Raw genomic sequence first — 22,049 nt, forward strand, 5'->3', positions numbered from 1 at the left:
TTTAGTTATTGGGCCATGCCTATTTAAAATTTGACATTTTCTGTGCCCAAGCGTGGCCCATGATCAGCTCTAGGAGGTAGTCAAGTGCTTAACACCTAAAAGTCATAGAGCAGATGCTAAAACCACCCTTGGTTTTATGAGGCATGAAACATTGCGGAGAGCTAATTTTAGAGCTTAGGCATTTTGCTGATTGCTTTTCTAGAAGCTAAGGCTATCTTCTAGGAAGTTGTAGAAGCTAGTTCTGGGACATGGAATTAGTATAGTTAGGGCCTGAATCTTGAGTGAGAGCTTGTCGAAGAAGAATTAAGCGAGGGTCTCTTGATGGTATCAAGAAGGGCATATAATATGTAGATTCTGCGGAGCAGCGAGCATTGACAGATCGACTTAGAATCTTTTCTAGAGAAATGCCAAGTAGACAAGGCTATGCAATACTGTTTGTGGGATGAACCTTCAAATTGAACTCTCTTAATCTATCCGCTGTGTGTACCAACTAATCAAACATGACTCATAAAAGAAATTAACTATGCAAAGTTGCAAACTAATCCTTGATAAAAGAGTGCAGCCTCATGACCTTTTAAGGGGGCTAGAATCCTTATTGTGAAATTGATGCTGAAGATGGAATGGATATGCAATCAGCAGATATGATATTACAATAGACAGAGCACAAAAATTGCATTAATGTTGAAAAATATAATGTCAAGAGATCATATCCTTTATAAATCTCTTGAAACTTGGTATGGTTTCTAGTGCAACTGTATAAAGTTCTATGGAGGTTTCTGCCATTGTGGTGGTTCAAAAATTGTGGTATGGTGGCTGCATTTAGACCTCCTTAGAGTGTTCATTAGGAAAGGCACTCTTTATTTTCATCTTATTATTCTTATGTATTGTTAGTTGTTGTTCTTTACTTTTTGTCTTTGTTGCCCTTTTCCTGTAACATAACTTTGAAAGTATTCCATGTTTTAGAATTAATACCTTAGCCAATGTCATATCATTCATCATGACATGGTGAATCAAGATAATTTAAATGTCATATCCTTCATCATGACATGGTGAATCAAGATAATTTCATAAATCAATGTATACATCTTTTACTTCTAATCTGAAGTCATCTTATGCTTTCAAGCTGGATGAATTTTAAATTTCTTTCGTCTACCTACTTTCTATTCTATGGCTACCCATCAACCTTCATAGAATACTTGTTGACTGCATGTGTTTATTTATGGTTTATTACAACTTTCTCCCATCTTGTAGATATGTAATAGTTTGTCACTAATGGCCATCCAGTCAATTTGTCTATAGTGCTTGTTGCAGTTATATCAAATATGTATATTCATTCTTATCCTATTAATTTTATGGCGCACGAGTTGTATTGTAAATACTTGAGTATTTTCGTGTTCCACTTATGGACATGTTTAACTTATCAGCTTGTTAAACTGAGTATTTGGAGTGCTTTTAGAAGCTATGTTAGTTAACTGTTCCTTTCTGATTTGCCATGGATATTCTCAATCATATTTTGGGTTGTTTTGTTTATTTTCAAAAGCTGTTATTGTTGGCAGGAAGTGAGGGACATACGCTGGAAGAAGCAAAATCTATTAATCTATCACTAAGCGCATTAGGAAAATGCATCAATGCACTAGCTGAAAATAGTCCACATGTTCCCTTTCGTGATTCAAAGCTGACAAGACTCCTTAGAGATTCATTTGGAGGTGAGATATTGAAGCATTCGAGGCCATATTGGTGAAAACTTCTAAAGCTTAGATGGTTGCTTGTTTTCACAGCTTGTGCATATTAATGCTAGGAACCTATATTTAGTCACACCATTTATATCCTCTACCCAAATTGCAAGCCAAATGTTATGATTTGTAACATGATTTTTAATAACCTAAGCAAGAAAACTTGATGCAATTTTGTGACCCCCTGCTGTTCTATATTGCTGAGAATATTAATATTTTTGAGTACACTATACTGAGTTTTTACATATCCACCCTCCATAGATAACTCTGATTTTTTATTCAATATTTCTCCATTACTTTAAGTGATAATCAGGTATAGTTTTTTATTGTTATATATCAACTATGTGTAGGATTTATTTACTTATATGCTCATAGATGAAAGCTAAAATCTGTAGCCTCCTGAATTTGGTCCAAGTGGACAGGCTGAAGCTTTTTGGTTACATGCATATGTATGCACATGCATACATCCTTACATATACCTGTACATATGTATGTAAATACATCCATACATTATATGAATACATCCAACTGAAAGAGGGCATCATAAGTAGCATGCAGAGGAGCTAAGATACACCCCATCTTACTAATAATCCTGAACAAAGCTGCTAGTGCCAGGTGAACTCATATTGGCCAAAGTGGAAGAGAAGGACATGGCATACATATACAAACATTTACAGATAAACTTATGTCATTTATGTACCTATAGATATACATCTATGTTTATGACTATATGTATGTGTCTGTATATGTCTGTCTACCAATTGAAAAACCACCTGCAGAGGCCCTGTATCAGCTGATATATACCTTACTGATGAGGGACTGTTATAGGGAACCCTGGAATGTGCTGGGTTTTAGTGAACCAGGCTTGTATCACTCTGTATCATGGTATACTGGCCTTGTACTGCTCGGTATGCTTTTTTTTCCTTTTTTTCGTTTTTTCATACTGAGGCATACTGTGGCATACCTCCCCCATATCAAGGATCATACCATCCTGGCTAGCCATCGATACTGTACTGATCCTTGTGACTTGAACCCTTGGTATCTCTCTCTCTCTATACACACACACACATACATACATATACATATGTATATATGTATATTCATGTATTATATATATTTGCACACACATAAGTGTTTACAAACACAAAATATATGTATGCATGTATTGCGAAATAACTACATGTTTGTTGTGTTATTCATTTATTCTTTTTTTTTTTTAAATTTGTAAACCTAGGCAGAGAAAGTATCTTTTACAATAAGCACTTGAATAAATACAAAAGGCATTCACACCGCTTTATGAGTTGTCTGACAAGTAGGGTCAGAGTTCTTTACAAAGTTCTATTTGTTTCAGAGCATGTACTCCAACACTCGAGTTCTAGTATCAGAGCCTAGAATTGCAATCTAACAGGGATTATTTTTGCTAGGTTTCTGGCTTATTTTGGTTTTATGGTTCTGATTTCAAGCTGGGATTACAATGCTATTATTTTGCTGGGTGGAATGGATAACGTTAGTTTTGTATTTTATGATTTCTTTAAAGGGTGAAAGTGATAAGTAACAATTCGATTTCAAGAAACTGATGGCTATTGGTGTTCCAAATTAGATCTACTGGAAAATTTAAGCGTACTTGAGGAAATAATGTGAACAATATTACTAACCTGAAAATATAGGGAAAAAGGATTGATATGTGCAGCATGATAGCACCAAAATGTCTCATGATATATGCTTAATAGGGCTGGCAACTTGGTCATGGAAACACACCATGGAAAAAAGAGATATGTCCTGTATTTTGCCTAAATTCTGCAATATATTTGTCTTGTGTTATTTGGACACTTCAGGTTTTAGGAGTTCTAGAGTATCAATTCTTTTGTCACTTGAACACATCAAGGCCTGGCATGGCAGTCCATGATGCTTCAAAAATGCAGTTCTTACGACAGTTAGATATGTAGAAATTTTGGCATTAATATACCGAGTCTCCTGTGAAAAGTACCTTATTGCTCGTTATCGAATCAACACTAAGTGAACAATAGTTTTATACTGCACTTAGGTATTGCTTATATCATACTGTGCCTGCATCTGCAGTTGGAGACAGTCTTCATGGCAAGTTCTTTTTCCCAGTCCTTGTTTAACAGCTAGTTAAAAAGCATTCTGAAATTTGATCATTGCTTACTTTGGTACATAAAGCTGGCCATATGTAAACTAATTTAGGCTTGCAGTTGAAGTTAAAATAACTCGAAGGTAGTTCACCTAACAACTGTAAAAAATTAACAGGGACTGCAAGAACTTCACTGGTTGTGACAATTGGTCCATCTCCACGCCATCGAGGAGAGACGGCAAGTACTATAATGTTTGGACAAAGAGTATGGTTCTTATATTGCTTTCTTATTTATGAGTTCTTTCTTAACCTCTATCATTACCATACTTGTGGTTGAAATTTTTATGTTTCACTACATGCTAAATTATCTATTTTATAACATATATTTGTAATGATGAAAATCAATGAGGATTTGATAATGTTTCTAACTTTGAATGCTTATTCCATGTTACAGTTCAAGAAGTTTCAGTTCGGATCATCTTATTCATTTACATCTTTTATAGTTATTTCCATCCGTTATCACTTTTTTAAGAAATTCATTACTAAAATAAGTGGAGTTATAAATGTATAGCATGGTATTTCTATTGCATTTTTGGAATGGAATTCGGATAATTAATACTCAATGTACTACTTTTATCCCTACAGTACATTTTCATATTCATCCTTGTGCTTAGACTGAGAGTTGGATTATTGAAATGGCTGTAATTCTATATATGACGTCAACTTTCCTGGTTGTATGTGCTGCTTCATCTTTATTTGACCCTCAGCTTTATATTTTCTCACTGAAGGCTCTTTTATAAATCCCACCTATCCATAAGAATTAATTAAAGATGCCTCATGTTTTACAATATTTGAAGGGGTTTTGCATGCAAACCATGTGTAAATGAACATGTAAATTGACCACATTATTATCTTTATAGTCATTTTCAAATATTCTTTAGTTGTTTCTTCACTTGCCCAACAGGAAATGGATAGGAAATTATCAAATGTGAAAAATTTCAAACTAGCTGAAGTGGAAGGAAGTCATAGTTAAAAAGAAAACAAACAGATAAACATAATACAAACTTTATTATTTCAAATGCAGCTGAGCTTAATAGTATAGATGAAATGCATACAAGACTGATGCTGTAGGACCTACTACAATTTGCTCACTATCTTTTTATCAACATGATCTGCTATATGAGTTTCACATACTGCATACTTCTTCATAGTTGTTCGGCATTTATACATCTGTTACTGATAAGGCAGTTTCTTGTGAATATCATCGTGGATAGGCAATGAAGGTGGAGAACATGGTGAAGTTAAAGGAGGAATTTGATTACAAAAGCTTATGCAGGAGGCTTGATATTGAGATAGACAAGTTAATTGCAGCAAATGAAAGGCAGCGGAAAGATTTTGAAGATGAGGTTGAGAGAATAAGGGCAGAAGCACAGAGTCATATTTCTGAGGCTGAAAGAAACTATATGAATTCTCTAGAGGTTTGGCTTTGATTTTTCTTTTTTTTTTTAATTGCTACATTGAGAAGCAAAGTATTTCATTGGAAAATGATCTGGAATTATTTAAGTTCAAAAAGGCAGTTAATTTTGAAGTAATTTTTTGTTCAAAATTCAAATTATTATTTGTCTGGTCAACACTTAGCCATTATTTTGATTTCTTGTGCGATACATTTTATTTACTTGCCCTTCTGCTGAAGGCAATATATTCTTGGTAGCTGAAATTTGTTGCTTTCTACAAACCCTGCATAACGTACGGACTTTTATTAATGATAATTCCTGGTCGCTCCCTTTTTTCTTTATTAATCGAGAATTTTTGATTTCTCAGTTTCCTTGAACTTTTTCCAGGTTTACCATTCATTTAGGCTGTTTTTGTTTGTCAGCAAACTAAGGATTTGTTATTATTTTATTTTAGAATCAGCTGTTTCTCATTTGAAGTTATATTTGTAAAGTAAATCCTAAGAGTGGGTTTTCTTTTGCAGTCAGCCGTTTGTCTTTCAAAAAATCTAAACCATTAGCTCTATATTATAAATCCTACCGAGAGTGCATTAAATCTGAAATGGAGATTTTCTGTATGCACTTTTTGAGTTTGTATCTCATGATTCAAATAAGTGGGGGGCTTGATATATGTGGGCTCCCATTATGCCTTTGCTTTCGGGGAGGATAAGCGGAGACTAGTGGGTTAGTTAAACAACAATCTGACCTGTTTCTTCAAACTTAATGTGAGATTTTGGTTTGTTGAGGGGTTCCAGTCCTAAACCTGTCCCAATATATGTTGAACATGGGCCAGGACCATTAAAACTAGTGTCATTCAAAAATTAGATTCAGGCAATAATTTGATTTAAAATTCAGTCCAACATGATACAAAAAAAAGCAAGGTTAGATTTTAACTTAGATCAAATTTTTTTGACCAAAATTTAAACATTTTGGATCAAATATATCGGCTAATTGATTTTTATCAAGATTAAGATGACCATATTGGGTCCTCTTTTAACTCGTTTTGGCTGTTCTGGCTGAAATTGACAGAGGCAAGGCTAAGTCTCATCTCAATTTTTTTCAATTTCTTTTCTTGGAAATTTTGGTGTTGCATGTTTTAATTTGATTTAAAATCACACTGGTTTTGGGTTGTGAGAAATTTGAGGGTAGGTTTTTTTTTTGACATCTGATCATTAATGTTAAAAAAATTGCACAAGAAAACTTGATCTTGGAGAACTTGGTTACAGTAGGTGAAGTGTCACAAAATAATCAAAATTTCACAATTATAACCTTGTAAAGAGAAAACAAAGCTTTTGTTATGTGTGCATGAATTCTTATTTTTGATGTAGAAAAATCTCACCAAATAACGTACTTTGATTCTAAAATGGTTTCAAATATATTTTGATAACTTGTACCAGTTTTTATTTTCTCTAGATATTTTCTTGTCTTTTTAAATAATTTTAGTACTTTTTGAGAAAGTTTTGCACCAATGAAACTATAAAGAGTATCCCTGAAGGTTCCAAAAATGACAAAATATTCTCAAATGATATGTTTTATATTTCCTTGATTAATTTTCGTTTTTACTGTAATTTTATTGTTTTCTACATTTAGCCAATTTTTTCATCTGAAAATTCAAAAGTTGTTTCAGAGCTGCTGAAAATAAATCTTGATTTAGTCCTGGTAGAACTAAAGCTAAAACTGAGTTTGGGACCTCGAACCAAAGTGATAAGTTGGTTGAATTTGGGTATGCATATTGGGCTTGAGTTCAATTTCTGTTGAATAAGGGTTTGTGTACCAGTACAGTTGTAAAATTGCCTGAGAGAGCCATCCATGACAAGCATATTTGCTCTTTAATTGGTCTCCTCCTATCACTCATGTTAAACAAAATCCACTGTCCTCTTGCTCATTCTTTCACTGAAGACTCCCGTCTATCCAAAATGTTATGGTATAAGATGGCAAACATATGATTTTTTTTCCAGAATTATGTTCTACATCTCACTGACTGCATGAGTACCATTATGCATACATTGCATTTATACTTTCAAATGGTTGCAACCAATCACACCCTTATTGAATTTATGTTTCTAAATGGTGGTTCTCACTCATACCTACTCTTCTGATCCCTGAGCACCTGAAAATTTTAGACTAAGTTCAGATTGGACCAGTAAAAATGTAGAAAGTCATCGTTACTGGTGTATAATAGTCCTCATTGTGATCCTAACGAAGTTTTGATATTTAGAATTTGGTTCAGAAATAAAGTCAATGTAGATCCAAAGTAAATTCAGTTCATCAGGGATACCTAACATGAAGTTGAAAGAAAGGATAAAAATGAGGAAGGGGGAAGGGAAGGTTTTCTGAAATATATTTCTATAGTAATGCTGAGAGTACAAGAAGAAAAGCTCCTCTTCATTGTGTGCAATGCAATTCTTCTTCATGACTAAGGCACCTTTCTTTCATAACGATCTGTATTGAACAACACCAGCTGCTCTAACTCAAAATCCTAATGTCTTTGGGTCTGCTTCAATCTGATCTATAGCTAAAATGAGTCTTAACCCAAGATATTACAACTAGTATTCATAGCAGACAACCAAAATATAGAAAGAAACATAAAACTCACTTAGCTTTGAAAATAATCATTTGTGAGGTTAAAAAATTTGATCATCATGGAGTGCCATATTAAATGATACCTAAGCCACTTAACTGCACAATACTGATAAATATAGGACTATTTCAGGTCAACATATAACTAACTTACTAGGAAGCCCCAATATTTCTAAGGAGAAATCCTAATATTATACAAGTCCTGATAGAATACAAAAAACTTACATCGATAAAAATTTTAAATATTGATAAACTTTTTGTTTGGTGGAAGCTGTCTGATATTTTCTAACAATCATGATGGATAAATCATGATGGTTTTGTTATGAGGTCTGTAGTTGACAAACTAGGCTATTATTACTGTAGAAAGTGAGAACTGAAATGACTGTATAACGAAGTGTATTGATCTCTTTGACTATGAATCATGCTGTTTTGTATTTTCCCCCATTTTTTAGAATTTTTTTTAATTGTATGCTTTATCTTTCATCTTTAAAGTACTTATGTACAGAAAGCCTCATTTGGTAATTTGATTTGACCCTTCAATTTTGGGCATTTAATTTTCCGGTCTCCTTACTATTACCAGGTTTAGCCTTGTAATATTTATTGGCTCGTAATTTTCTCCTTTTTTTAATTTGTAGAACGAGAGATTGAAGTACCAGAAAGACTATATGGAATCAATAAAAAAACTCGAGAAGAAGTGGAGAATGAATCAGCAAATCAGCAATAATGACAAAACGACAGTTGAGCATGTCCAATGTTTGGACAAACCATGTAACATTGAGGTTTGCCTTAACTTATTGATTACTTCATTCTATGTAAAAAATTTGATGAGGATAATTTATCTTATGGATCTGCTCATGCATGTTTCACTTATTTTACATGCACTGATGCACATCTATGATGCTTAGAGAAAAAGGATTAGTTTTAAAATTTTTTAGCAGGATTATCCACAATCATCATTAATAAATGTGGGTAAAAGTAGTAAATCTACATTGCTGGACTATATCAACCATCCTCCACTCCCCACACAAAGAAAAGGAGGAATCACAACTTGTTTATTTTAAACATGGCAGTTGTTATATTCAAGAACTAAATGACACTTACCGCCGATGAAGAATTAAAAAGAAATGAATTAACTTATTTACCAATTACCAAGAATTCACTCAATCTCTAGGCTTTTGGTTTAAAATTTAGGGTGCTCTGTAGGGTGAGTTCTTGGTGCATTTGTTTTGTAGAAAATTGGTGTCGTAATGGATTCAGAGTAGAGGTCCAGTGATAGATCGAGTATATGTCTAACATGTGTTAATGGCTACCCTTGACTTTGGTTATAGCTTTTTTGAAAAAGTTCAATATAGTATATGCTGTTTCAAAGAAAAAATGAAGAAACAAAGAAAGGAACACTGTCCATATTTGCCATAATATATAACCTATGTAACCCAGATCCTTTTTCTTGGCTGAGGACTAATGTTGGATGTGTTGCAATATTTTTGTGAGTACAGATTATTTAAACATTTTTGTGAGTACAGATTATTTAAACATTTTTGTGAGTACATGTGTTAATGGCTACTGTCCGCATTTGACTTTGGTTATAGCTTTTTTGAAAAAACTCAATATAGTATATACTGTTTCAAAGAAAAAATGAAGAAATAAGGAAAGGAAGACAGTCCATATTTGCCATAATATATAACCTATGTAACCCAGATCCTTTTGCTTGGCTGAGGACTAATGTTGGATTTGTTGCAACATGTTTGCGAGTACATATTATTATAGTTTTGTTCTTGAAGAAAACTCTTGATTTTATGAGACAAACCTTGAATCTACAGACTGAATTGCAAGTAATCTAATACCTTTCTATATTCTTTATTATCTCTGATCCACTTGATTGGTAAACATATTTAAGAAGCATAATACATATATAAAAGTTATATGTTTCTCAATTTTGAGGCATAAATGGCTTTAGCTTGTGCTTTATATGGATTTTCATTTAGATGGACTAATTATGTGAACGCCCACCGGGGCCCGGTCTATTTGACCGGCTCAAGCTTGGCCCAAGGAAGGGGGGGGCTGAATCGCGTTCGCCCTGCGTATCAGCCGAGGAAGACTCCTTTCCTTTCCGTCCAGCGATCTCGGTCGGGATGAGGAGTCCTAGGGTCGCGGGGACCCTAGGGGATCCTCTATAAGAGCGAGCCCCCCACCACTGTTGACTGCCCCGATCTTTTCTCCCTTTTTTCTCCTTTCAAACTCATGGTATGCCGTCATTGGGCTCGTCGGAATCGGGGTTGCCGGACGTCGTCGGAGCTGAGGTAATGCCCTAGCTTTCTTCCCCTTTTCTTCTTCCGACGACTAGGATTCATGGCCGCCGGCCGAGAAATCAGCCGAAAACCACTCAAAAAAAGGATCCCCTGTTTTGCTCTGTTTCACCTCCTTCTCCCTTTTTTCGACCACCATCGTTGCCAGCATTCATCGCCGAGAGCCTCGGCCCCTTCCTTTCATCGGCCCCAAACCGGAGCCAGAATCCTAGCCGCCGGCAAGCGGGCTGGGATTCGAGAACGACCGAGCCAATAAATCTCCTTCTCGGCCTTGTTTTTAGTTTGATTTTTGGACAGCCGACCGCTGCCGCCGGCCACCCTCCGCCTCATGTCTCCACCGCATGCTGGCACCTGCCGGACCTCGACCACGACAGCCACCTTGAACCACTCACTTGCTTCCAAGAAAGAAGAAAGTAAGAAGAAAGAAGAAAGAAAGAAGAAGAGAAGAGGAGAGAGAGAGAGAGCCATCCCTCTCTTATTTCTCTCTTATTTTCCCTCATTTCTTTCTCATCTCTATATTTCTCTCAAAGAAGACCCATAGATCTATGAACCGAGTCCTATCTTCTTGTCTTATGGACCCGAGTGGACCCCTGCAAAGAGGCCTTGAATGTCCTAGTGCCTGGACTACCTATTGGACCGATCACCCCGGCTTTGTTAAGTGTCTCCGGAATTCATTGATTATGAATTCTGTCGAACGATCTTAGCCCTAATCGAGTCCATACCCTAAGATTCATTGATCGACTTGCTTAGACCTGACCTGCCTGGAGCCGTTGAACAATGTCACCCGACCAACTGTCTGCTTTTCTTATTATTTTAATTCGATTAAAATCATCGAATAGAAATTAATTTTACTTTTCATGTTTGTAAATAGGTGCAGTAGATTTGCCTAGTGAAGTTTGACGGTCTAAGGTGGTAAAAGTAAGTAGATCCTACATATTATTTTTTAAATGATCATATTTTTCATGCATAAAATTTGTTTGTAGAAATATCATGCTTTTCTTAAAATTATGGATCAGCATGTGTTATGAAAATCATGCTTTATTATGAAAAATAGTTTTATGAATGTTTTGATGAAAATAGCTTTGTTATGAAATATGAATCTAATTATGCCATTTAGTATTTTTTTTCTATTTATATATTTGTTTTAAGAAAAAGATATAAGTTTTCTAAAGACTCTCAGATAGCTATGTATAATCCCTAAAATTGAGAAAATCGACACCCGAAGCTAGTATCCATACGAACATAGGTCTTACCAGCATGTATAAAGTTGGCATATGAAAATGAATTTATGTCGATTACGAACATGGCCCTATCATAGGTATAAAGTGATTGTAGCATGAACATTTGTGAGCAATGTTTTGATCTATAATAGGGTTAAATGACATGAAGAATGATTTACGAATTTATTTGTAATATAAACTTAGAACTATGTTTACGAAAAAGATGGTTGATTTAGGCATGCATGATTGGCTTTATAACTTTATGTTGGCAATAACTGTTATGTTTTTTAAATGATGCATTGATATGGAAAAACTTATGCTTGATCCGATAAGGTAATGAAAGCTCTATCTACTGAGCTGTGTTTCTCATATATGTCCATTTTTATTTCTCTCTAGGCGAATAGGGTTAGTAAGGACGAAAGATGGTCCAGGCTTGGAATTCGTGCTAGCAAGCTTGGCAAATTATATAGCAGAACTTTAGTTCTTTAGTTTGCTTATGAATTTGTAGCTTAGTAATCTTCTAAATATTGAGGATTATGGGTTGGTATTTATGTTTGATGTAAATGCTCCGAACCAATATTCGTTGCATTTAATGAATAATGAAATTAAATTTTTATTTATTATATTTTCTTTGAGATGCATTTGAAATTTTCAATGAAACGTTTGGCTTCGTGTTATCGTGGGTTTACCCTTCGGTGGCACGATCAAGTCATGCTCCAGATTTAGGGCGCGACAAATCATGCTCCAGATCTGGGGCGTGACAAATTACCTCTTGAGCTTTTCTTATTTTTTGATTAATTATAACTTTCTTTTGACATAACAAATGAATGGATAAACGTATCATGTCAGCATTCATGTTGGGTACAAAATAACTATATCAACATTTAAGCGAAAGTTTACTGTCAGTTTACTTCATTGTCATGTATCTCTAAAAAACTTTATTCCTAGCAAAGGAATCAAAACTAAGAATTACATATGACAATTATAATATGTGTTTGAATTAACTTATACCCACTTAATTTGGTAGGCAGTGAATTCATTCACAAATAGCTAAACAAATAATGTTTGATCTTGTCAGGTATTAATTCTGATCTAGATAATCTCTGGAAGTTGCCATAACCATTTTCTGGTCTGTAGGGAGCAACTGCATCTTACTCGGATGAAATTACTGGGGTTAGGCAGTTACTCCAGAATGAAAAGCTCTTACAAGAATCTACTGAAGAGGAGGTTAATGACCTTAAGAGCCAAGTGTTGCACTGGAAAAATTTGGAAGTATGGTTGTTCTGCAGTAATTGATTATGTTTGCTATCATTGAGACATTTAGATTTGATTATTTTGATAACATGTTCTATGTGCGATTTCCCTTTGTCAGGGAGCAGCAAGTGCTGAGATTATAAAGCTCCGCAAGATGCTAGACAATGAAGCTAATCAGAAGCAGAAGCTTGAAGAAGAAATAACAATATTAAAGGGTCAGCTGTTGCAGTTGAGTGTTGAAGCTGATGAGGTATACACTGAGGATTGGGCAAGCATACATTTCTTATGTACAGGGTTCAAAAATTTAATTCTTCAGGCAGCACCACTAAGTCATTACTTGAGCAATGATGTAAATGCCCCTCATGATTTTATCTAGACTCTATGATGCATTGAGGCAGTTTCATCTCTTAACTGATGCTATATTACATTATGCACACCGTTTAATAAAAACAGATTTGTCCTTACATATAGAAGGATGCACCTTAAATTGAATGAATACTATTTTTCAGACATTTTCTGGTTTGACCAAATACTTACGTTCTCTTACTAAAGCATTATTAGTCAACTCGTACCTGATTTTTTTGTGACTGGGATGTGCATGATTAGCAATTTTGATCTTAAATGATTTTATGATTAACGATTACAGTTTCACCTGTCTGCTTACTTAGTATCCAGTTGTTATGGCTATAGTTATTTAATTCTTTAATGTTCTTGCATCAGACAAGGAGGAGTCTTGACAGAGGTGGGTCTGGGAAAATCTTAACAGGATTAGATTCCCTTATGTCTCAAGCTAGGCATTCACAGATTAGAGACTCAGGAAATGGACCTAAGGCATCAATCGCTAAACTCTTTGAACAAGGTACTGTGATAAACCAATATTGTTAAGACAATAAAGTTTAGCATGCAATTCTTATTAATTTTATTTAAATGGATACTTCAATATGGCAGTGGGGTTGCAAAAAATATTGTCATTGCTTGAATCAGAAGATGCTGATATCCGTATTCATGCAGTAAAGGTGGTAGCGAACCTAGCAGCTGAAGGTGACTTAAGATCTAATATATTAACATTGATTTTAAAATTTCTTGTGTTATTTGATTATTTGACTTTGTATTATGACTTGTTTTATAATGCCGGTTTTAATTGGTCACCCTACCATGATGCAACATATCAAATTCGTAGCTGTAATATAGATTTCTCATAATCAAGTTTCAGTCCAGTGGAGCAGTACCCAATGGATATAGTTATACCAATATTTACGTATTGTTTGCCTGTTCGGTAGGTTCAGAGTTTAAAGTTGAGAAGCACTAAATACTACTTTATATCTTGTGGTGGGCCTAGATAGTTATTTTATTTATGGACTTGTCATTTGTTTTGTTTTCAACTTTCATGTTTTAGAGATGTTGGAAAGAAAAATTAAGATATCAAGAGTTAAAAAAGTTAAGAAATCGGAAATGTGCTAGAAATTTTCAAGGTTGTGTGAATTGTATATAACTTTAATTGTAAAAGAAAAGCTTTCTTAAGATATTAAAGATGCACTAAATTTCAGAAAAAAGAAGTATAATTCAAACAACCACATCTAGGTGGATGACTTCTGTCCTCTGTATCTGTATGCTGAATTGGTTAATGAGATTGCATATTAGTCCTTTTTACCCAATCTCTAGTCAGTCCCTTTTTCCTATAAAAGACATTTTTTTTCACTAACCCTGTGAATCTCTTTATGTTAAAAAACATTTATGTGTTTTTTTGTTTTTGCAATATTATAGCACAAACTCGAGGTGGTGGTTTTAGTCTAGGTTCTGGCCTTCACTGTAGGTGCTAGATATCCAACTTTAGTATATGCTAATTTCTCACAACTTGTGATAAGTACACGATCATCTTTATCTGTTTTGATCAAATAATGGATTCTCAAAAAGATCCTTTTATCTGCATAACAATATCCAAAAGTATGGAAAATTTTTGAGAATCTGCATCTGTTCTAGGATCCTCAATTTGCAGCACCAGCATCAATTTTCTTTTAATTCTTTAGTATGAAAGACTGCATCATAGCAATGTGCAACTCTAATTTATTTAAGATAATGCTAAGTTTCTCGTTCCATTAAGAGATTAATATTTCATTGAGTACCAACTCATCCTGGTTACTTTTGTTACAATGTGATTTATAGGTTCCTTTTCTGCATTAAACATTTTTGAATTTCTTAATTCACGATAGCCTACCATAGATTCACTTAGAACCAGTTATAATGTGTCAGCTGTGGAAATTTGTGCAGTGGTTGCATTAGCCGTTGCCATTCCATTCTCATCTTTAAAAGTGGCAATCAAATATGCCATGCTGATGAATTGAAAAGTCTATGATTTACGTGCACTGTGAAGAAAAAATATGTGGGGCGAGGCTTGATTGTTATGTTAATAGTAATTTAAAGCATATCGAGTACTTAGATATAACTTGCTCAAGAGTTGGCAGATAGGGCTGGAAAAAGCTTGCATCAGTAATGCACAGTGACCCTTAAAAATGACTTGGTTAGAAAGGTCTGTGAAAGGCCACCTAGGCATGCCATTTATATTAATGTGTTGTACTCCTTGTATGCATGCTTATGCTTTTGGATTGTTCCTTGTTCTCTGAGAACTCCTATAGCATCTTGATTACTGTTTTTTTTTTTGTTTTTGTGTAATAATCTGTCTAGCATTGCATTGTTTTAATTTCTCTTTTCATTTTATTTGCTAGAGGATCTTATGTATATTACTCTGTTGGCTCCATCAATTTCTTTATACCTTTTCCTTGTCTTGAGTAAGATCGAATGTTATGTTATATTCAGAAGCAAATCAGGAGAAGATTGTAGAAGCTGGTGGTCTTACGTCATTACTGATGCTCTTGAGAAGCTCAGAGGATGAAACAGTACATAGAGTAGCAGCTGGAGCAATTGCTAATCTTGCAATGAATGGTAAATAAACATGCTTGGTAACATGACGGTACTTATTGCTCTTGATGCTAGATCTTATTACATGGTGTTGACACAATGCTGGTAAAATGTTCTGTTTAGCCATTTTTGGTTACTTGTTAATCTATTATTTGGCCTCTCAAATTTCAACCCTTGCAGAAACCAATCAGGAGCTTATCATGGCTCAAGGTGGCATTAGTTTGTTATCAATGACTGCAGCTGATGCTGAGGACCCCCAGACTCTTAGAATGGTTGCAGGAGCTGTAGCCAATTTATGCGGAAATGGTAAATCCTCTGACACTTGTTGTTACCATTGTCAGATTGTCGATGCTCTGCTTTAATCTGATTGCATTTAGTTTTGCTAAGTTGCTAAAAAAATAAGTTTTGAGCATCATGTAAAAAAATAATTTACAAATTTCTGGAGCAAAAAAAGATATTCTTTCTAGTTCGTAGAAGTAATTAAACATTTTAATAGAATAAAAGTGGTGAAGTTGAAGTCTCTTCCAGAGGTTTTAAAGTACATCATTGGACAGAAGGAAACTTATATTACTTGTACTAAAGACAGAAACACATATTATAAACCAAGTCTTTGACTTTTCTTGGGCCTTTGGTAAAGAGTTCTTACTGCCGCATCATGTATTCTTGCCACTTCTTTGACTGTCTCAAGTCATTTTCTTTCTCTCTCCAAGACCGGTACTCTGTGGATTTTCAAATCAAAGAGATACATTTCTTGATAAGGTATCTTAATATTTTCTTGTTTATGTTTTACTACTTTATTGTAAATATTTGGTGCTGTCGCTAAGAGCACTTAGAAGAGATATGAATGTTTCTTTCATAAGGTAATCAAGTATATTGCAGATTTGATGGCTTATTTAAAATAACCAACTTAATGTGGGCTGCAAAGAGCATCTGGCGAAGGACACTTCCTTAGAACTGTCACGAAGTTCCGATATGTATGTAATTTTGGAATATTTGGGCACAATTTTGCAATGTTGCCACAACTTAAGTGGTGATGCGGTAATGCTCCATTTCTAGATTCAAGTGGTAAATGAAGTCTTTATGAATTCTGTAGAGATGGGAATGATGACAGGATCTGTTAAACTCATGAAAGTTATTGGTTATGTTGATGGATAGTAAGATGATAAAGTATGACTAAATTGCATGTGAAATGAAGATACAAGAAGCACAGTTAGGAGGTGATCTTCATCTGGTGTGGATGGTTTAACATTGAGGTGAGGAAGGTCTAAAGAAACATAGTAGAGTTGTATGGAAAAAATTGAAGTATATGACTCCACATTTCAAAAGTTGACACTGTATCCTTCTTTTAGACTCTTTGCAAAATAAGATCTCACTACCAACTGCCTAGCTATATAGAGGTTTCACAGGGCCCTTCTCTTGGAACCATCTTGGTTTTGAGTTGTGCTTTGTAACCTGCCCAATATTCCACTGGCATCTATTTCCATAAAGATAAAAGTTATGTCAATAGTGGTTAATGTGATGGTGTCTTATCTAAATGACACGGTGTTTTGTGATGAAAATTGAGTAAGACCAATCAAGAGAAGAAGACTCCAGACTGTCTTGCAGGATAAAATAGGGACTAAAATCATAGTGAGCATGGGTAGAGTTGTGAGGGAACATTTGACAATATTTTTGCATCGGCTTTATTACTTTGTTTATAGAAGCAAATGGAAAAGAAATCTTAGTTACTTTGAGACCAATTAGATGAAGTATGGTTATTTGATTATGGTTTCCAATATCTAGTAGCTCTGCCACAGCGATGCTAGCATCCATTTTGCCTGACATGCTTGTGATAAGAAATGCGATGTTAGTAATTATCCTTCTTTATTTTCACTTTGCTATGTAATTGATTTTATTTGAGGTTCTTTTATTTGATTTTCTAACACATTTGTCAAGATTAAAGTTTTAAATATTGGTTTCAGCACTCGTGCTGGTCAGGTACTGGGTGCACTGACATGGTCCAGCACTGACACATTATATGCTACACCATGCTGGCCAGAGTTGGTAGACTAGTTTTTTTTGGGTTCATTCCTTTCTTTTTATATGTTTTGAATGTCTTTTTTTTCCTCCTATTTTAATAATTTTTTTATGGTCCTAGAGTTTTTCTTTTTTTGACATCAACGTGTTATGATAATGATACCATGATTAATAAAAAAAGAAAATAACAATAAATTAAAATAAACATGACCCAATATCGAAGAAATTCATAAATTAGAATGTAACAGGATTTAACTTGAACATTTCAATTCATAAACACTTTCATAAAGCAAGTAGATAATGCCTACTCACTTTAAGTCCTGTATAGACACTATGGGCCTCGTAGATATCTGGGTCATGTTTGTAGTCAAGCCAGTGGATTCGATGCATTCCCGGATGTTGCCACCACCCTTCTTGCTGATAATATGGCTGATCCTATCCCAGATAGCTGTCTTGATAGTCAGTGTGATATTGCCCTGGCCATCCCTAGATGGGGAAATAGATTGTGACAACATACTGTGACGTCAGAACTTAGCCTCCGTAAGGAGGGTAGGTTTGTGGAAAATTGTACTCCCCAGAATATGATGCCTGAGGATAGGTGTATGCATGCAGGTTGTATGTTAGACTAGGACCATAATATCTCTTGTTTTGGAGTTGAATATAATATTAAAAAAGTTGAAAGGAAAGAAATTGAGATACGAAAGTGCAAGGAAGTGGAAGAAAATTGAAAGACAATATGGAAGAGGAGTTCCATGGTTGTTTAGTCAGATTGTGTGCCTTCTCCTTTTCATGATCCTATAAGGGTGAACCACTCTACAATTGGCAGCTGAATATTCCTTCATGGCAGTCCACCTGTTGTACTAGACATTTCCTTTTAGCTCAAAAGTGACCACAGATTTGTGCAGGTCCATGAAAGACAAAATACTTGGGAATAAACCCAACAAAACATGTTGAATGTTCAAGTTGAACCAAAGCCTAATAAGTAAAATGTTATAGTTTTGAAACAGAATATTTATGGATCCTAAATGTATAAAGAAGAGAATATTAGCTGTTGCATAATCTAGAAAGATTTTAGGCATACTGGTGACGTATTCCCAATATATTGCTGACTTGTCTAATATGATCATGATAATCCCATGACTACAGAACTACATCTGGTTTCAAAAGGAATCCTTCTGGGATACTTCCTGCCAACCATCACTTCTGCACTTCTGGTGCTAAAAGCCTTGCAGGAGATGTATAGAACAACCTCAGATTATCAAAGATGAGCAAAGTTAGATCAAACCTGGGCATGTCTGAAGACTTTCTGATATTGCCATGGTGTTGACATGATATAGTATGCCCTATATGAAGTAGAATTGCAAAACTCTCCAGTACGACTGTCATTTGGATTAGTTATAATCCAAAATGCTAGTTAGATTTTCTTGCCTTAGCAGTTACATTGGCTGTTTGGTTTATAGGATCATCTGATATTACATTATTTAGGCTATGCATCCTGGTTGGTGCTCTGTTTTATGGTATGAAATATTTTGGTACTGTTGGCTGCTACTAATGAATACTTTGAAGCTGGAATATGCATATATTGTGTGAAGATGCAGCCATATGTGAGAAAGAAAATTATCTTGTAAAGTTGTCTGTGGTATCACAGCTATTCTTTCTATTATTTTCAACAGATAAACTACAAACAAGGCTGAGAGCAGAAGGTGGCATTAAAGCATTGCTAGGAATGGTTAGATGTGGGCACTCTGATGTTCTTGCTCAAGTTGCACGTGGCATAGCAAACTTTGCAAAGTGCGAGTCTAGAGCTTCTACACAAGGTAAAGGCTTCTGTTTTGACTGATGTTCTTACCATTTGAATGGTGGAATTTTATTTCTTGATACAATCTTTCATGTTTATTTTCTACTCGGGAGTTATTATTAGGAAGCCTGTATTCATGTGGTATTAGTATTTAGTCATCCATATACAACACTTTTTTTTGGGGTTTAAACTTTATTTTTTGCAATTATTAGTGTTCTATAAATTGATTATCCATATAACATCTTTACTTGTGAGGTTGCTTAAATTTCTTTCCTTTCCAATCCAATGATCGATATTATCTCTTTTATGAGATCTATCTTCATGTATTATTTAATTGCTATCTCAATGTATAATGGTAAACATGGACGTATCCATAGGTCTATAACTTGTGTCCTTTGATGCATGGATCAAGTACATTGTCGCAATGTGAGCTGAAAAATTGGAGAAAAGTTAAGAGCCAGGGCAGGGAAATTGTAGTCCTTAGAAAAGGATAAGTGGCAATGTTATTTTAGAAGATTTTGCCCAAAATATTTATATTTAATAACAGAGTTTGTTTTTAAAAAAATATTTAAGATTTATAATAATTGTTAAAGGAAATTTCCATACTTTACAGTTTCCTACACCTCCCTCACTTTCTCATCAAAAAACAATTCTCTGCACCTTAGTTGCTCTCAACTTTCTCTTAATTGTATCTGAAAGAGAAAGCTCCGTGAAATCAGTGTCATATTGATGCTCACTTTCATCCCAAATCCACTTAATTATCATCTTGGGACTCAAATTATAAACTCTAGAGAAGTCAGGAAATGGGGAATATGCACATTGTTTTAAAATCCATACTACTTATCAAATTGAAAAAGGGATAGGGTCATGGGTTATCGGTTCAATCGTTGGGCCAACTGGAATCGAACCATGACATAACTGATGACATAATGAATATGTTAATTACTAATTATTTATATCTAAAAATAAATTATAAATTATAAAAATATACATGAAAATTGCAAAATAAAAAAGTTATTACTCACCATCAATTACAAAGATAAGTGGGGAAATTAAAATTTATCAAACATCAATAGATGCAAAGATTGGAGGACAAATTATAATTTATTAATCATCATGGGATTCAAAGATTAGTGGAGGAAGAATTTAAAATCTATTAATCACCATTAAATACAAGTATTAGCATGAAAAATTAAAATTTATTAGTCATCATCATATACAAAAATTAGTGGAGGAAAAATTAAACTATATTAATCACTACCAACAGCAAATATAGCAGAGGCCGATGTCGCATTCACATGGATTCGTCATCTTGGCATTGGGTCTTGTGGCCTCATTTAGTGAGAGGGGGGACAAAGAGATGGGGCGGTCTTCGTTGGGCTTTTGCAGCCGACCTACCATTGGGCTTTTGCAATAGAGATAGATAGATAGATAGAGATAGATAGAGAGAGAGAGAGAGAGACTCTGAGGAGTGTGGTGTTGCTGCCGACCTACCATCAACCTTCAGCAGTCAAGGAGTTTCAGGGGTAAAAGCCTCGATTTGAAAGTGGAGGTAGAGAGGGAGGGGAAGAGAGAGAGAGAGAGAGAGAGAGAGAGAGAGAGAGAGAGAGAGGGTAGAGGAAACATGGTGGGAAGGGCATTGTTGTTTGTACATCAGCCACTTCCACTGGTTGTTCATCACCTTCCCCATAGAGGGAGAGCTTGTGCTTGGAGGAAGAGAGGAATCGAGCGAGTGGAACTGGCTCTAATCCTATTCTGCATCAAGATACAGTGATTCCCTACATCTCAAAAACTGGCTGGTTCATCTGAACTCAAAGTGCTTCAAACAAGTTGCCAGTTTAACCACGGTTCTCAATAGGTTTAAAGAAATATGCTGTTTTTAGCATAATCAATTTCTCTAGGTGCATCCGGACCAAGCCTGGCTAGTTGATGGTTCAACCATCCAGTCTGGTCCAGATTTTAAAACATTGACTATGGTTACTTTTAGAGGATTGCGAGAGTGGTGTGGCTGTCAGAACCTTTATTGTCAAAAGCCTACAAGGCTGCCTTGATATTGGTGCTTTTGATACTCTGAAAGAATTCTTAATGTCATTTCTCATAATTCAAACTTTTTCATGGAGTCACTAGTGTCAATTTTCTATCTTCATCCGGTCTAACACATCAAGTTTTAGGAATTTTGGAGTACCTACATTACATTCTGATTGAATGCCAAATGATACATCATGGTACTTGGCACCTTAAAAAATGGTGGGAACTCTCATTGAAGCTAGATTTGTTGACACTTGGCTTAGCATTTTTGGAATATCCTCTTAAACAGACTTTAGAGAAAAGGTTAGTGAAGTGTCATACATTTTCTTCCTCTCTTGTAAATCTAATATTTTACATGAAATGCAACTTCATGTATTATTAACTTGTCAAATAATATGGAGAAGGGGGGAGGGGTGTATATAATACATACAACATAGATACACGCATACATACATAGACAAACACACATGGTTATAATAGACAGGCTATGTAGGAAGGAATTTGCAGCGACTGCCAAATTCCATGACTGAAGTTGCAAAGTAAAAAGCTAAACCATTGAATGTGATCAACATGGTCTACAGTGCATCGAATCATCTCAAATTAACAGCTATAGTGG

General features: G+C 35.0%; 1 protein-coding gene across 2 annotated transcripts in view; it reads left to right on the forward strand.

Annotated features, from left to right (window-relative positions):
* ARK3 (armadillo repeat kinesin 3) overlaps positions 1 to 22,049 on the forward strand; it is a 37,398-nt gene that overhangs the window by 12,248 nt on the left and 3,101 nt on the right. For both annotated transcript variants that reach the window (XM_008793044.6, XM_039114784.3), the window contains exons 7-17: positions 1,557 to 1,706; positions 4,002 to 4,090; positions 5,100 to 5,303; positions 8,531 to 8,674; positions 12,559 to 12,693; positions 12,794 to 12,925; positions 13,396 to 13,534; positions 13,624 to 13,716; positions 15,490 to 15,615; positions 15,772 to 15,897; positions 19,281 to 19,424. In XM_008793044.6, the coding sequence (XP_008791266.4) occupies positions 1,557 to 1,706; positions 4,002 to 4,090; positions 5,100 to 5,303; positions 8,531 to 8,674; positions 12,559 to 12,693; positions 12,794 to 12,925; positions 13,396 to 13,534; positions 13,624 to 13,716; positions 15,490 to 15,615; positions 15,772 to 15,897; positions 19,281 to 19,424 (1,482 nt within the window). The remainder of the gene's footprint in view (positions 1 to 1,556; positions 1,707 to 4,001; positions 4,091 to 5,099; positions 5,304 to 8,530; positions 8,675 to 12,558; positions 12,694 to 12,793; positions 12,926 to 13,395; positions 13,535 to 13,623; positions 13,717 to 15,489; positions 15,616 to 15,771; positions 15,898 to 19,280; positions 19,425 to 22,049) is intronic.

This window comes from Phoenix dactylifera, chromosome 16 (genome assembly GCF_051530095.1).
Source record: "Phoenix dactylifera cultivar Ajwa chromosome 16, Ajwa_hap1_PhDact_Kaust_v1.1, whole genome shotgun sequence".
In the NCBI taxonomy this organism is placed as follows: Eukaryota; Viridiplantae; Streptophyta; class Magnoliopsida; order Arecales; family Arecaceae; genus Phoenix; species Phoenix dactylifera.